This window comes from Ranitomeya variabilis, chromosome 5, assembly GCF_051348905.1.
Source record: "Ranitomeya variabilis isolate aRanVar5 chromosome 5, aRanVar5.hap1, whole genome shotgun sequence".
Classification (NCBI taxonomy): domain Eukaryota; kingdom Metazoa; phylum Chordata; class Amphibia; order Anura; family Dendrobatidae; genus Ranitomeya; species Ranitomeya variabilis.
This window is the reverse complement of record NC_135236.1, coordinates 417,030,936-417,048,062: the sequence shown is the minus strand read 5'-3', so window position 1 is coordinate 417,048,062 and position 17,127 is coordinate 417,030,936. Positions and strand designations below refer to the sequence as shown.

Below are 17,127 nucleotides of genomic sequence, written 5' to 3'. Positions count from 1 at the left end.
ACAATCCTAATGTTGAGATTGCTGTAATTAGCGGTATAACGGTGACCGCAAAAGAAAAAAAGAAAAGTCAGATTTTCCATTTAATTTCTCTCTACTCTGATGTGATCGCTAGGGATGATCGAATAGCTTCAGATAAGTGCTTTTCCGAAAAGCACTTACAGAATAGCTGCCTCAGTAACCTGGATACCTGGAGCGCTCCCGATAATCAGCTGTTCTGCTCCGCAGCTGCATGTGTCGTGGCTGTGTGAAAGTCATAACAAACAAGCTCTCCATTCATGTGTTGTGACTGTGAAACAGCCGTGACACATGCAGCTGCGGCTCTGAACAGCTGATAATCGGGAGCGCTCTAGGTATCTGAGGCAGCTATTCTGTAAGCTCTATAGCTATTCGGAAAAGCACTGAAGCTATTCGATCAACCCTAGTGATCTCACATCAGAAGACAGAGAAATAGGGTCCCCCAATCACCCTCTCAGTACCTCTGGTGTCCCTGCATGCCCCTTGAACCCCTTCCCGACCTGTGACGCCACGTAGGCGTCATGGAATTCTGTGCCAATCCGACCTGTGATGCCTATGTGGCGTCATGGAGGGATCGCGTCCCTGCAGATCGGGTGAAAGGGTTAACTCCAATTTCACCCCATCTGCAGGGACAGGGGAGTGGTACTTCAGCCCAGGGGGGAGGCTTCGCCCCCCCCCCCCGTGGCTACGATCGCTCTGATTGGCTTTTTCACTTTCAACAGCCAATCAGAGCAATTTTTTATATTTCACCTATGAAATTGGTGAAATACTACAATCCAGTCATGGCCGATGCTGCAATATCATCGGCCATGGCTAGAAACCCTGATCTGCCCCCCGCCACCGATCTCCTCCCCAGTCCTCCATTCTGTCCCGTACTGTGGTCCGCTCCCCTCCATCCTCCTGTCCGCTACCCCCGTACTCCGATCCACCCCCCGTGCTCCGATCCCACCCCCTCATACTTACCGAGCCTCTGGTGTCCGTCTTCTCCATGGGCGCCGCCATCTTCCAAAATGGCGGGTGCATGCGCAGTGCGCCCGCCGAATCGGCCGGCAGATTCATTCCAGGTACATTTTGATCACTGTGATAGGTTTTATCACAGTGATCAAAATAAAAAAATAGTAAATGACCCCCCCCTTTATTACCCTCATAGGTAGGGACAACAATAAAATAAAGAAAATATATTTACTTTTATTTTTCCACCTGGGTTTGGGGTTAGCGCTAGGGTTAGGGTTAGGGCTAGGGTTAGAATTTGGGTTAGAATTAGGCTATGTGCACACGATGCGGATTTGGCTGCGGATCCGCAGCGGATTGGCAGCTGCGGATTCGTACCAGTTTTCCATCAGGTTTACAGTACCATGTAAACCTATGGAAAACCAAATCCGCTGTGCCCATGGTGCGGAAAATACCACGTGGAAACGCTACGTTGTATTTTTCTCTTCGCCACGACAGCACCCACTTGAGAGAGGGGATCCGCCCCTTAGGAACAGGAAACCCTATGGAGAGAATAAAAGGGGCGGTCCCCCTCGCTCCCACAGTTGGTTTCCTGTTCCTAAGGGAACCCATGGAGAAGAGGATACCTAGCCTGGATGCCGCCTGTGCGGTTTACCTGTGAGGACGGCAGGGGCTCCAGTGCTGGAAGCAGCGTCGGGGGTCCTGGTGTCAGTTTTCCCCCCTCTGCTGGCAGGCTCCGTGAGGCCAGGGCAGGAGGTCACATGGATCACGGGCAGGAGGACGCATCAGCGGGCCTGCGGCAGATATTCATGCTCCGATGCGCGACGCTGCTGCTAGCGATATGCGCGAGTGTGTAGCTGCCATTTGGCTCCCCTGGAGGTGATATGGAAGCGTCCAGGGCGAGAGCAGAGGAGAGATGACGCCGGGCAGTGCACACAAGATCCAAGATGGCCGCGACCCGGAAGTGGTGAGGACTTCCGGGTTCAACAGGAAGAAGATGGCTGCGCCCAGCATTGAATGACGCCGGCTCTGATTCCTCGGCGTCCAAGCAGGGCGACGCCACCTCAGCTCGCAGCAGCGCATGCAGCGGTCGAAAATCCTCCTCAAAGAGCACAAAAGAGAAGAGATCTGACCGATCTTCATCCTCAGCCTGTGCTTGCATCTCCTCCTCTACGGCCGGTACCTTGACCATCTGCTTCACTGGGGTGAGTGTGTACCCTCCCTATTAAGCTAATCATGGCCCCTCTTATTTATATACCCAAGACAAAAAGATCGAAATCGAAGCACAGACAATGTGCCTTATGTACCCAGCCCCTCCCGGATAATTACACAAAGAAAATGTGTTATGTCTGTATTGAGAGTGATCAGGGACGAGTTACGAGCGTTCCGTAGTTCAGAAAGTATTCCTAAAACTAAGAGCAGGAAGTATAATTCTCCAAGATCAGATCATTCTTCTGATAAGGAAGATACGGATGTGTCCCTGGAATATAATTCCTCGAAAGGGGAGCAAGATATGTGCTTTCCTACAGACAGTATAGATAATCTTGTCAGGTCTGTATTTAACACCGTGGGTATAAAAGAAAGTAAAGACCTTAGGACACCGCAAGATATAATGATCGCAGGATTGTCAGAAAAGAAAAGGCCTACCTTTCCCGTAATAACACCAATCAAAGATCTGGTTAAGAAAGAATGGGAGAGTCAGGGGCAGAGAGGATTACCACCGTCATCAAAGATGCGTTATCCCTTTAAGGATAAGGACATGTCTGCGTGGGTTAAAGCCCCGAAGGTAGACGCAGCGGTGGCAATGTCCAAAGAATCCTTGCTGCCTGTGGAAGATTCTGGTTCCTTACAAGACCCCCTAGATCGCAAAGCTGACTCTTTGTTAAAACGGGCATGGGAATCATGTACTGGGGCATTCAAACCGGCTATATCAGCTACATGTACGGCAAAGTCCATGTTAGTCTGGCTTAATGACCTGGAGGAAGGTCTAAAAAGGGGGCCTGTCTAGAGAAAAACTGATCTCTTCTTTAACCCTAATCAGAGGCGCTACAGCATTTTTAGCGGACTCATCTGCAGACTCTATCAGGTTGGCTGCCAAGTCAGCAAGCCTCACTAACGCGGCCCGTCGCGCCCTGTGGCTAAAAAGGTTGGAAGGGAGACGCCCAAACAAAAATCAAATTATGTGGCCTTCCATGCCAGGGTGAGTACCTTTTTGGTACAAAGTTAGATGAGATTCTAACTAAGGCGGGTGAAAGAGAAAAGGGATTCCCTAATAGCTTTTTCCATCTTATAGGAGAGCATTCCGAAGACCCATCCTTAATAAAAGGGATTTTAAAAACCAAGACCGCTGGGCCAATAGAGATAACAAACAAAGAGGCACCTTTTTCGGGAAACGTCCATTTAAAATGGAAGACAAACCGCGTTAGTGCAGATTTGCCAGTAGGTGGCAGATTGTCCTTTTTCACCACACAATGGTGTGCAGTTACATATAACTCCTGGGCGACTAGCCTCATAACTTTATACTTAAAATTAAAGTTTGCCCGAGTCCCTCCGGACTCATTCCTATTGACTTCTTTAAAGTCTGAAGCCCAACAACAATTTTTGGAACAGGAAATAATTCATCTCCTATCCAAGAGAGTATTAGTGGAAGTTCCGTTCCATCAGAGGGGAAAAGGTTTTTACCCCCCTTTATTTTTGATCCCAAAGCCTGACGGATCATATAGGGCTATAATAAATCTTAAAAAAAAAAAAGAAAAAAAAAAAAAAAAAATTGAATCTCTTTCTAGTAAATCAAACCTCCAAGACGGAATCAATTAGGTCCACAGTAAAACTTCTATTCCCTGGGTGCTTTATGGCAGTCCTCGACCTAAAAGATGCATATTACCATCTACCAATTTATATTGAACATCAGCAATATCTGCGTGTAGCAATCATGATCAAGGGGCAAATACGTCATTTTCAATACACAGCAATGCCCTTCGGACTGTCAATAGCTCCCGGAGTCTTTTCTAATGTCGGAAGTAATGTCGTTTTTAAGATTAAAAGATACCCTCATAGTTCCATATTTAGTTGACCTTCTGGTGGTAAGAAACTCCCCCTCACAATGTGAACAGCCCCTATCTGATACGATCTCATCTCTACAGGAAATGGGATGGTTAATTAACTGGGAAAAATCCAGATTATCTCCAACAACCCGTCAGACATTTCTGGGTCTTATCCTAGACTCTGAATGTCAGCGATGCTTCCTCCCAGAATCCAAACAGTTAAAAATAAAAAAGAAAGTACAATCAGTTATTTATAACCCGGTAATTTCCCTTAGAGAAGGTATGTCTCTTTTGGGTTCCTTTACATCATATATTCCGGCGGTTGCATGGGCTCAGTTTCACGCTAGGCGGTTACAATACACAATTTTACGGGAAGATGAAAAATTGCAAGGCCATTTGAGTAGTCGCCTCTGCCTCCCATTAAATGTGTTAGAGTCTCTCCACTGGTGGTTAGAACCAGACCATCTGATCGGTGGAGTCCCCTGGGTGAATAAACCTTCAAGAATAATTTTTTCTGACGCCAGTCCTACTGGTTGGGGAGCACATTTGGAAGACCAGATAGTTCAGAGCCAATGGTCTCTTAGTGAGTCAAAGGATTCCTTTAATGAAAGAGAGCTGAAAGCAGTTTACCATGCCATATGTAAATTCCTTCCACAGTTACACGGAACTCACACAAGGATACTGTCAGACAGCATGACATCCGTTGCATATATAAACCATCAAGGAGGAACCCAATCGGGAACTCTCATGTCTATAACAGACAAGATCCTATCTATGGCCGAGATACATCTCCGGTCTTGGTCGACATTGCATGTCAGAGGAGTGGAAAATTCGAAGGCAGATTTCCTCAGCCGTCACTCTCCACCAAGGAGAGTGGGAACTCAGTCGGCATATCTTCAAGATGATAGCCAAGAAGGGGGGGCACCCCCGACATAGACCTGTTTGAAACAAGAGGCAACAGACAGGTCAAAAAGTTCGCTTCATTGTTCCTGTCCGACAACCCAGATATCCTAAATGCTCTCCAAGTTCCATGGACATTCCGACAAGCTTATGCCTTCCCTCCATTAATACTCCTTCCGACCGTAATCAGGAAGATAAGGGAAGACAAAGTGAGCATAATCCTAATAGCACCATTCTGGCCCAAGAGGCCATGTTTTTCGTGCCTCAGGGCCATGTCGGTTGCAGATCCATGGATCCTTCCAGAGACTCAGGACCTTCTCTCTCAGGGTCCCTTCAACCACCCTCATGTGAAGGGCCTACGGTTGACAGCCTGGTGTTTGAAAGGCAACTATTAAAACTAAGGGGGTTTTCAGAGAGATTGATTGATTGATACCCTTCTACTTAGTAGAGAGAGGTCTACAACAACCATATATGTGAGAATATGGGGGAAAAAATTTCTAACTTTCTACCCTGCAGCTCTATCAGAAGAAATTCCTATTTCTGCAATTTTAGAATTTCTTCAGAAAGGACGTGACTTAGGCTTATCGGTCAGTACACTAAAAGTGCAGGTTTCTGCTCTAGGAGCTCTGTATAGTCACAATATTGCAGAAGACAGATGGGTAGCACGGTTCATCTCAGCATGCCAACGGGCAGAACCAATCCAGATTCCCCACATACCACCATGGGATCTTAATCTAGTTCTAGAGGCCCTAACAGGGGGACCATTCGAGCCTATACACTCAGCCCATATAAAGTATGTTACTCTTAAAACAGCTTTCCTTGTTGCTTTAGTATCAGCCAGAAGAGTAGGCGATATTCAGACATTATCGATAGATCCTTCCTTTCTGTCAATTTTCCAGGATAGGATTGTCTTAAAAAACAGACCCTTCTTACGTACCTAAAGTACGGACCAAGTTTCACAGATCCCAAGAGATCTTCCTTCCTTCCTTCTATAGTAATCCCACAAATCAGGAAGAGGAAAGGTACCATACTTTAGATGTTAAAAGAGCAGTAATAGCTTACCTAGACAGAACTAACCCCTGGAGGAAGAGCAGGGCTCTCTTTGTTTCCTTCCAGGGCCACAAGAAAGGTTCTGGTGTCACGAAGAACACGTTGTCTCGATGGATTTCGGACGCAATTTGTCTGGCCTATTCAGCAAAAGGGGAGAATCCGCCCGAGACTGTAAAAGAACACTCTACCCGGGCGATGTCTTCATCCTGGGCTGAGAGAGCAGAGGTTCCAATAAAACTGATATGTAAGGCCGCAACTTGGTCTTCTCCTACTACCTTCTATACTCACTATAGATTGGACTTGTCTTCCTCATCTGACTTGTCTTTCGGTAGATCTGTTCTTAACACGGTGATCCCTCCCAAATGACTATCTCTGTAAGTCTCTCAAGTGGGTGCTGTCGTGGCGAAGAGAAAACACCGGATTACGTACCGGTAATGCTCTTTTATAGAGCCACGACAGCACCCCTTCACTTCCCTCCCTAATAAGTAAATTTTATATATGAGCACTGATAAGGGTGAATGGTTCTTGTAGTTAGCTATACTTATGTTAACTAAAGATAAACGATGATATTGGATTGCCTACTAATACTGGTGGGCGGTTCCTCTCATTCTCTGTAATCCAACTGTGGGAGCGAGGGGGACCGCCCCTTTTATTCTCTCCATAGGGTTTCCTGTTCCTAAGGGGCGGATCCCCTCTCTCAAGTGGGTGCTGTCGTGGCTCTATAAAAGAGCATTACCGGTACGTAATCCGGTGTTTCCGCAGCATGTCAATTCTTTGTGCAGATTCCGCAGCGCTTTACACCTGTTCCTCAATAGGAATCCGCAGGTGAAATCCACACAAAAAACACTGAAAATCCGCTGTAAATCCGCAGGTAAAACGCAGTGCCTTTTACCTGCGGATTTTTCAAACATGGTGCGGAAAAATCTCACACGAATCCGCAGCGTGGGCACATAGCCTTAGGGTTAGGGTTGGAATTAGGGCTAGGGTTGGAAATAGGGTTAAGATTAGGCTTGTGGTTAGGGGTGTGTTGGAGTTAGGGTTGGGATTAGGGTTGGGATTAGGGTTGGGATTAGGGTTGGGATTAGGGTTGGGATTAGGATTAGGTTTAGGGTTGGGATTAGGGTTAGAGGTGTGTTTCCACTGTTTAGGCACATCAGGGGTCTCCAAACGCAACATGGCGCCACCATTGATTCAAGCCAATCTTGCGTTCAAAAAGTCAAATGGTGCTCCCTCCCTTCCGAGCCCCGACGTGCGCCCAAACAGTAGTTTACCCCCACATATGGGGTACCAGCATACTCATGACAAACTAAGCAACAACTATTGGGGTCCAATTTCCCCTGTTACCCTTGCGAAAAAATAAAATTCTTGCTAAAACATCATTTTTGAGGAAAGAAAAAAGATTTTTTATTTTCACGGCTCTGCGTTATAAACTTCTGTGAAGCACTTGGGGGTTCAAAGTGCTCACCACACATCTAGATAAGTTCCTTGGGGGGTCTAGTTTCCAAAATGGAGTCACTTGTGGGGGGTTTCTACTTTTTAGGCACATCAGGGGCTCTGCAAACGCAACGTGATGCCCGCAGACCATTCCATCAAAGTCTGCATTTCAAAACGTCACTACTTCCCTTCCGAGCCCCGACGTGGTCCCCCCCCCCCCCACATATGGGGCATCAGCGTACTCAGGACAAACTGGACAACAACTTTTGGGGTCCAATATCTCCTGTTACTCTTGTGAAAATAAAAAATTGCGGGCTAAAAAATAATTTTTGATGAAAGAAAAATGATTTTTTTATTTTCACGGCTCTGCGTTATAATCTTCTGTGAAGCACTTGGGGGTTTAAAGTGGTCATCACACATCTAGATGAGTTCTATGGGAGGTCTAGTTTCCAAAATGGGGTCACATGTGGGGGAGCTCCAATGTTTAGGCACACAGGGGCTCTCCAAACGCGACATGGTGTCCGCTAACGATTGGAGCTAATTTTTCATTCAAAAGTCAAATGGCCCTCCTTCCCTTCTGAGCCTTGCCGTGTGCACAAACAATGGTTTGTGACCACATATGAGGTATCGGTGTACTCAGGAGAAATTGCCCAACACATTTTAGGATCCATTTTATCCTGTTGCCCATGTGAAAATAAAAAAATTGAGGCTAAAATAATTATTATTTTTTTTTTAAACAAAAGTACTTTTTCATTTTTACGGATCAATTTGTGAAGCACCTGAGGGTTCAAAGTGCTCACTATGCATCTAGATGAGCTCCTTGGGGGGGTCTAGTTTCCAAAATGGGGTCAGTTTTGGGGGAGCTCCAATGTTTAGGCACACGGGGGCTCTCCAAACGCGACATGGTGTCCGCTAAAGATTGGAGCCAATTTTTCATTGAAAAAGTCAAATGGCGCTCCTTCCCTTCTGAGCCCTGTCGTGCGCCCAAACAGTGGTTCCCCCCACATATGGGGTATCTGCATACTCAGGACAAATTGTACAATAATTTTTGGGATCCAGTTTCTCTTTTTACCCTTGGGAAAATAATAAAATTGTTGCTAAAAGATCATTTTTGTGACTAAAAAGTTAAATGTTCATTTTTTCCTTCCATGTTGCATCTGCTGCTGTGAAGCACCTGAAGGGTTAATAAACTTCTTGAATGTGGTTTTGAGCACCTTGAGGGGTGCAGTTTTTAGAATGGTGTCACTCTAGGGTATTTTCAGCCATATAGACCCTTCAAACTGACTTCAACTGTGAGGTGGTCCCTAAAAAAATGGTTTTCTAAATTTCGTTGTAAAAATGAGAAATCGCTGGTCAAATTTTAACCCTTATGACTTCCTAGCAAAAAAAAAATTTTGCTTGCAAAATTGTGCTGATGTAAAGTAGACATGTGGGTAATGTTATTTATTAACTATTTTGTGTCACATAACTCTCGTTTAAGAAAATAAAAATTCAAAATTTGAAAATTGCGAAATTTTCAAAATTTGTCAGAATTTCCATTTTTTTCACAAATAAACAGAAAAATTATCGACCTAAATTTACCACTAATATGAAGCCCAATATGTCACGAAATAATATCACAGTGATCAAAATAAAAAGAATAGTAAATAACCCCCCTCCCCTTAGGTAGGGAAAAATAATAAAAATAAAAAAAATATATATCCATTTTTCCATTAGGGTTATAGTTGGGCTAAAGTAGGTTGGGTTTAGAATTGGGGGGTACATCAAGAGGTCTCCAAACGCGACATGGTGCCACCATTGATTCCAGCCATTTTTGCGTTCAAAATGTCAAACAATGCTCCCTCCCTTCTGAGCCGTGCCATGCACCCAAACAGTGGTTTACCCTCACATATGGGGTATCAGCATACTCCGGACAAATTGTACAACCACCTTTGGGTTCCAATTTCACCTGTTATCCTTGGGAAAATTAAAATTTTGGTGCGAAAGATCATTTTTGTGGAAAAAATTATTTTATTTTGACGCCTATACGTTTTCAACTTCTGTGACGCACTTGGGGGTTCAAAGTGCTCACCACACATCTAGATAAGTACCTTGGTGGGTCTAGTTTCCAAAATGGGGTCACTTGTGGGGGAGGTGTTTCACTGTTTAGGCACAAACGCAACATGGTGTCCTATCTCCATTACAGCCAATTCTGCGTTGAAAAAGTTAAACGAGCTCTTCTGTGCACCCAAACAATGGTTTACCCCCACTTATGGGGTATCGGCGTATTCAGGAGAAATTGCACAACAAATTTTGTGGTTCATTTTTTCTTTTTGCACTTGTGAAAATAAAAAAAATTGGTTCTGAAGTAATGTTTATGAAAAAAAGTTTAATGTTCATTTTTTTTCTTTCCACATTGCTTCAGTTCCTGTGAAGCACGTAAAGGGTCAATAAACTTCTTGAATGTGCTTTTGAGCACCTTGAGGGGTGCAGTTTTTAGAATGGTTTCACTTTTGGATATTTTCTGTCATGTACACCCCTCAAAGTGACTTCAAATGTGATGTGGTCCCTAAAAAAAAATAATAATAATAAAAAAAAAAAATTAAAAATTTTCGCCATATTTCTTTTTTATTTTTTTCATAAATAAACACAAGTCATATCGAAGAAATTTTGCCTCTTTCATGAAGTAAAATATCTTATGAAAAAAACAGTCTCAGAATCAATGGGATACGTTGAAGCGTCCAGAGCTATAACCACATAAAGTGACAGTGGTCAGAATTGTAAAAATTCGCTTGGTCATTAAGCATATTGGCTCTGTCACTAAGGGGTTAAATGCCTGGTAGTGTAGTGTCTGAGGTTTTGGCATCAGATGTAATTTTCAATTTTAGTGCTAGATTGACAATTTCTGTAAATACTTTATAAGATTTTGTGTACTTGGAGCCAGATTGAGTTATTCGACTTTCTTCTTGGTATACCAAGGCAATAAAAAGTGTGTGTGTGTGTGGGGAGTTATTTGGATTTTTAAAGTTACTCCTATGAACAGTGTATTTGTATGCTTGTGTGAAGATACTTTTTTCTATTAAGGCATATCCTGTATATGTACCTGTTTTACTGTTCTAATGCTTGTTACCACTGATGAGTCAATAAATATGATAAACTTCTCTTGATTAAAAAAATGAATTCATTCAGCCTTTAGCATCATCTGAACGTTGCACGAGGTGGTATATTGGAAGGAGTGGAAGATAGCCGTAGGCACTACTATAAATTGTGGTGCACAAGTAGGTGCCCAAACCGTACTTATGTTGTGGATAAACTCGGCACACACGTGGTCAAATGAAAGTGAGATTTAATTGAAAGAGAGTACATACAATATTGATATTTCGGTCTCAGATTAGACCTTCATCAATGTACCTCTCAGAGTATTTCACAGATTGACGTTCTAATAGGAGATTAATCCCTCTGCTTGTGGCTGGTACAGCTATAAATAGCAGGCTACACTTGGTGCCGGTGCTGTGCTATGCGGACGCGGCATCCACCGCTCGTCCTGAGTGCGCCCCCACCTCCCTGCACTTCCCCGCACCTCACAATGGGGCAGCGGATGCGCTGGAAAAATGCATCCGCTGCCCCCGTTGTGCGTCGGAGACAACGCTAGCGTTGGTGACCTCGGCCCGACGCACTGCGACGGACCAAGCCCGACACTAGTGTGAAAGTAGCCTGATAAACACTGTTTTACTAAACAAATTTATTGTGAAGAGGGGAGAAGGTGGAGCACCTGCTAGTTAATATTGCAAAGGCTCAGGAGGGGGGCTCCTATATGACTTATCTTTGGACTTGCTTTGTTAGCTCATGAGTTTAATAGAAGATATTCTGGATGTTTTCCCAAACTTTTATGATCACTTGTATAAATGTAGAATACTGATGTCTGTGTCTCCTGATTTACTACTTTAGACAGTCACATTCCAGGAAGATAGTCAAGCTAGAGGTCTCGTTACAGCTGGAGAGGCGGTGCAATCAGCAAATAAGGCACCTGGTCTTGACTGACTCCCCCTTGGGGTGTACCAGGTGTTTCTGGATCTAATTCTCCCCAAACCATTGCAGGCCTTTCGACATACATGGAAGGGGAGCAGAGCATCTTCCTGACTCTGGCCATAACTAATATTGTAGTCATGCTGAAATTGGACAAGGATCTGTTGCTTCCACACTCCAAAGTCCCATATTCCTTTTGCGGACTGACCTTTGAGGTATCGGCAAAGGCCTTGGTTGTGCTTCTCTTGAGTTATTTCCTTTATTCATCCTGACCAAACTATTTTTTTTGCATATTCCTGTTAATGATAACCCTGGACATAGGATTGTCTGTTCTATAGACATTACAGAGCTTTGAGTGACTATTGGATAGAACTTCCTATGGACCGTTTTTGTAACAATTGGTTTTGGGGAGTCATTTACTCCTTTGCTGTGTCTATTATATAGAGCCCCCAAGGCGACTGCAAGCCAATAGGGTTTTGTCACTGGCGATCATGTTTGGTACGGTCACATAGCAAGGTTGCCCCCTGTCTCCTCTGCTCTTCGCTATTGTCGTTGAACTGCTGGCAGCGTGTATTAGTGCACATATCGGGCTGCAGGGCATTTAGATGGGATAATTGAGGAAAAACTGTCCTTGTATGCAGGTGATATGCTATTATTTTTGGTAAATGCGGGTCTTTTTGTGTAATGCCACAGAAACCATTGAATAGTTTGGCCTATGATTTTGCCAGTAGATTATAAATCCTCAGTTAGAGGAGTGATCCCTTTGAAGTGCAGGACAACTATTAAATATTTGGTCATCTGTGTTTCTTGCAATATCGGACTATGAAAAACAATAGCCTGGATCCTCTGCTAACTACACCATGTTCCAAATTATTATGCAAATTATATTTTTCTCAGATTTTCCTAAATGGTTGGTGCAAATGACAGTCAGTCTAATAAAAGTCATCACTTGTTAGAATATACATCGAATTTTATTGAAGAAACCTCCCAATGATAACAGTATAATCTCCAAAAAGAATGAAAACTCAAAATGCACTGTTCCAAATTATTAGGCACAGTAGAATTTCTAAACGTTTGATGTTTTAAAGAACTGAAAATGCTCATTTGTTGAATTTGCAGCATTAGGAGGTCACATTCACTGAACAAAAAAGCTATTTAACTCCAAAACATCCTAACAGGCCAAGTTACATGTTAACATAGGAACCCTTCTTTGATATCACCTTCACAATTCTTGCATCCATTGAACTTGTGAGTTTTTGGAGAGTTTCTGCTTGTATTTCTTTGCATGAAGTCAGAATAGCCTCCCAGAGCTGCTGTTGTGATGTGAACTGCCTCCCATCCTCATAGATCTTTTGCTTGATGATCCTCTAAAGGTTCTCTATAGGGTTGAGGTCAGGGGAAGATGGTGGCCACACCATGAGTTTCTCATTTTATGCCCATAGCAGCCAATGACTCAGAGGTATTCTTTGCAGCATGAGATGGTGTATTATCATGCATGAAGATGATTTTGCTCCTGAAGGCACGTTTCTGCTTTTTAGACCATGGAAGAAAGTTGTCAGTTCGAAATGCTATTTACTTTGCAGAGGTCATTTTCACACCTTCAGGAACCTTAAAGTGCCCTACCAGCTGTTTCCCAATGATTCCGGCCCAAAACATGACTCCTCCACCTCATTGCTGACATCGCAGCCTTGTTGGGACATGGTGGCCATCCACCAACCATCCACAACTCCATCCATCTGGACCATCCAGGGTTGTTCGACACTCCTCAGTAAACAAGACTGTGTGAAAATTAGTCTTCATGTATGTCTGGGCCCACTGCAACCGTTTCTGCTTGTGAACACTGTTTAGGGGTGGCTGAATAGTAGGTTTATGCATCACAGCAAGTCTTTGAAGGATCCTACACTTTGAGTTTTGAGGGACTCCAGAGGCACCAGCAGCTTCAAATAACTGTTCTCTGATTTGAAATGGTATTTTGGCAGCTGCTCTCTTAATCCAATTAATTTATCTGGCAGAAACCTTCCTCATTATGCCTTTATCTGCATGAACTCTTTCTGTGCTCTGTTTCAGTCACAAATCTCTTCACAGTATGATGATCACTCTTAACTTTTCGGGAGATATCTAGTTTTTTCATACCTTGTCCAAGGCATTGCACTATTTAATGCTTTTCAGCAGCAGAGAGATCCTTTTTGTTTCCCATATTGCTTGAAACCTGTGGCCTGCTTAATAATGTGGAACATCATTTTTAAGTAGTTTTCCTTCATTTAGAATCACCTGGAAAACTAATTATCACGTGTTTTAAGATTGATTTCAGTGATCCATTGAGCCCTGAGACACAATACCATTCACAAGTTTATTTGAAAAACTAAACAATTAAATCTTTATGACACTTAAATCCAATTTGCACAATAATTTGGAACACCGTGTAGATTTAGACTTGAGGGGGGATTGTGTTGAAAGTTATATACAAGATACCTCAGTGGGATGAATTGGAAAAATGTTTGTATTTCATGTTCTAAGGCTTTTTTGTTCTAGGTTTCTCCTTGATAGTAGCTGGTACATATTGTTTTAATTATTCACCATGTGTGATTGGTCTATCTTTTGTATATATTTCATGTCACATATCCTATGATTAAGGGCTAGTGATGAGCGAATATACTCATTACTCGAGATTTCCCAAGCATGCTCGGGGAGTCTGAGTATTTTTTTAGTGCTCGGAAATTTAGTTTTCAACGCCGCAGCTGAATGATTTACATCTGTTAGTATCATAAGTACATGTGGGGGTTGCCTGGTTGCTAGAGAATCCCCACGTGTAATCAAGCTGGCTAAGAGATGTAAATCATTCAGCTGAGGTGAGGAAAGCTAAATCTCCGAGCGTTAAAAAATACTCGGAGGTCACCCAAGCGTGCTCGGGAAATGTCGAGTATCGAGTATATTCGCTCATCACTATTAAGGGAGCTTTTTATGCGCCAGAAACGCGTCAGGTGTTTCTCATGTTTTTAGCTTGGTTTGACATGCCGAAATACTTTTTTTTTTTTTTTTTTTTTTTTTCTTTTATTTCTGGGTTGGAGTGTCTTCACTTCCTTTTTCCTTTCTAATTTTTGCTGTGCTCAACAGCGGATAGAGCACCCACCCAGCCTTTGAATTGGACTCAACGTACTCTTTTACTGCCTGGATAGCGTCTGCAGCTCTGTACCTCTCTTTCCTACCCATTGCTGTGTTGAAAGCTACTCTTTACAGCAGAAGGCCTTGTTAATTTGATAAAAATTGTGTAAATTGTGTAAATGCCTCATTTACTAATATATTTTACAGAATATCTCCCTATGGGTTCTAAGATGCTCTTTTTTAAAGTTTAAGTACACTGGGTTGAGTGACCCTTCTTTCCCTTAATCAGACACATTGTCTATTGTATTTATAGATACTTAGGGAGAGCTTATAGGACACCATTGTTGCCGTATAATATTGGTCTTAGACAGTCCCTATCCCTTGTGTCTCAGATGAAAGATATCTGATGAGGACTTATTCCATTTGATGTGGGCATTTCCTAATTGAGTGTTTCTGGAAGAGAGTAGTCTACTTAATACATTGTAACTTTTTAATATACATTTATCCCCCTATGTTGTATCTTGGGTTATGTTGAGGACCTTCTTCTGAGACTTATAAGACAGCAGTGTCATGTATATGTGGCCTGGAAACTCCTAGTGTAACATTGGCTAAGAGACCTCCGATTCACTAGTAAAAAGTTCATATTAGTAGAAAAGCTACTAAAAAATATGAGGCGATATGGACTCTGTGGCTGTGTGATTCAGGTTTTGCTTCATTTTTTCTGGTTAGGGACCACATATTACCCTATTAACCCTTTTACAACCCATGACTTACCTATACGTGAATCACTGCGTTCAATATATTCTATGCGTGAAATTGACATGCTGCGGTCTGGAAAGACGTGCCGCATGTCCGTCTCCACAGGTGAGCCGTGGGCATCTGTGGACGCATAGTAGACATGAGATTTCTTGAAATTCCATCTACTATGTAACATCTGGCCGCTATGGGTTTGACGCTGCATAAGTACGCACTGTCCAACCCACAGCATCTCTGGATCGTGTGCAAGTACCCCAATGGCTTGATCTTTCTCTTTTCCTCTGTCTTAGATAGGGAGACCCATATGGAAAAGCTACATTCACTCTGGAAGCTATCATACTCCGCTTGGATCTTCACTTCTTTTAAAAGCCAGTTGTAACCTGGAAAAAAATAGCTATTCTAATATGTGGAAAATAAATTGTGGTATGGCGACTGGTCATTTGATTAATGGGCGGTATGTATCACAGAGGTGGGTGGCCCTGTGATGGAAGCCTGGGCGTCTTTTGCTCAGCAGATCTACTGCTTAGGGTTTTACTATAAATTGGGAGGCTTCCAGGTGACTTGGAGAGATGGGGTGGGTCCAGTCACCTACATACCTACGCAAATGGGTGTGTCTGAACATCTAAGACCTAAGATGTTGTGTCTTTGAGGACCTGCGGTGATGTCACGATCACCTGACTAGCCATGTGATAGATACCTGGGTGTGGTTACAACTATGTAATGGGGGTGTGTTTGGCACACGTGTATGTGTGTGTGTTTGGGAGTCTGCCAGTGTGGACAGATTTCCATGGGTCCAGGCTGGACACTACAGAGTGGTCGGTGTGCAGTGAAGTAGAAGTGTTCCTACGTGTGTGGCTCCAGACCAAACCTGTTTGCTGGACATCGCACAGTCTAGGAGGCAGTGCTGGCTAGTCTGAGGAAGGAGGACTGTGAGATACCTCTGGAGTGGACGGTCTGACAACCGTGAGTGATACTGACCGGGGTCAGTGTGAACTGTTTGTGGGATACCTCTGAGGACAAGAGGCATCTGGGAACCTGTGTGGCTGACACCAACAGGTAACGGACAGGAATCCGTGTTATGCTGTCCGGGGTCAGTGAGGATAGAGCCCAATGTGTAACGGACTGTGTACTGGCTGCTGCATACTACTTGGTTCCTGAGGAGCGGTTTATGTTGCTTACTAATAAACCGAATTAACTTTTTCTTTAACCCTGAGTGTCCCAGCGTATGCCTCAGCGACCAGCAAAGCGAGTAATCCCTGTCCACAGATAGTGTGTGACGTTACAATACAATGCAACATTTTAACTCCGTGGAAGAGATTTTCACTTTGTGGAAAGTGAACCCCCAAATGCTCTAAAATAACAAGCTCAACCTCCCCTGGTCCGGTGCCTTCTGCTTTTTCAAGTATTGATGTTTTTCAGTTATCGATGTTTTGGCCGTAGTGTTGACATAATGTATATAAGTAGCATATATGTGGAATTTGTTTCCAAATGACTGTATTTTATATTTACAGATTGGAATGCATTAAAAGCTATAAAAGAAGAACTTAGACATCGAATTGGAGTTCAATCTGCCAAGCTCCTCCGACAACTGAAGCAGAAGGATAGACTTCAACACAAAGTGCAGAAGAATTGCGATATTGTCACTGCGTGCCTGCAGGCAGTCTCACAGAAACGTCGTGAGTATTCACTGGGAAGAAATCCTACTTGATATGATTTAGAAAGCCATGATGACTAAAATATGTGCCTATAAAGCCATGTGTAGGATGCTGGGCGGCACAGCTCAAAGTCTTAGCCACTCCGTGTTCAGCTGTATGGTGCCATATTCAGGAGATAGCTATATTTGATAAAACGTGGCACAAGAAAAAAAAAT

At 43.4% G+C, this 17,127-nt stretch overlaps 1 protein-coding gene across 2 annotated transcripts in view; it reads left to right on the top strand.

Annotated features, from left to right (window-relative positions):
* TBC1D30 (TBC1 domain family member 30) overlaps positions 1-17,127 on the top strand; it is an 87,926-nt gene that overhangs the window by 23,546 nt on the left and 47,253 nt on the right. For both annotated transcript variants that reach the window (XM_077265202.1, XM_077265203.1), the window contains exon 3: positions 16,769-16,933. In XM_077265202.1, the coding sequence (XP_077121317.1) occupies positions 16,769-16,933 (165 nt within the window). The remainder of the gene's footprint in view (positions 1-16,768; positions 16,934-17,127) is intronic.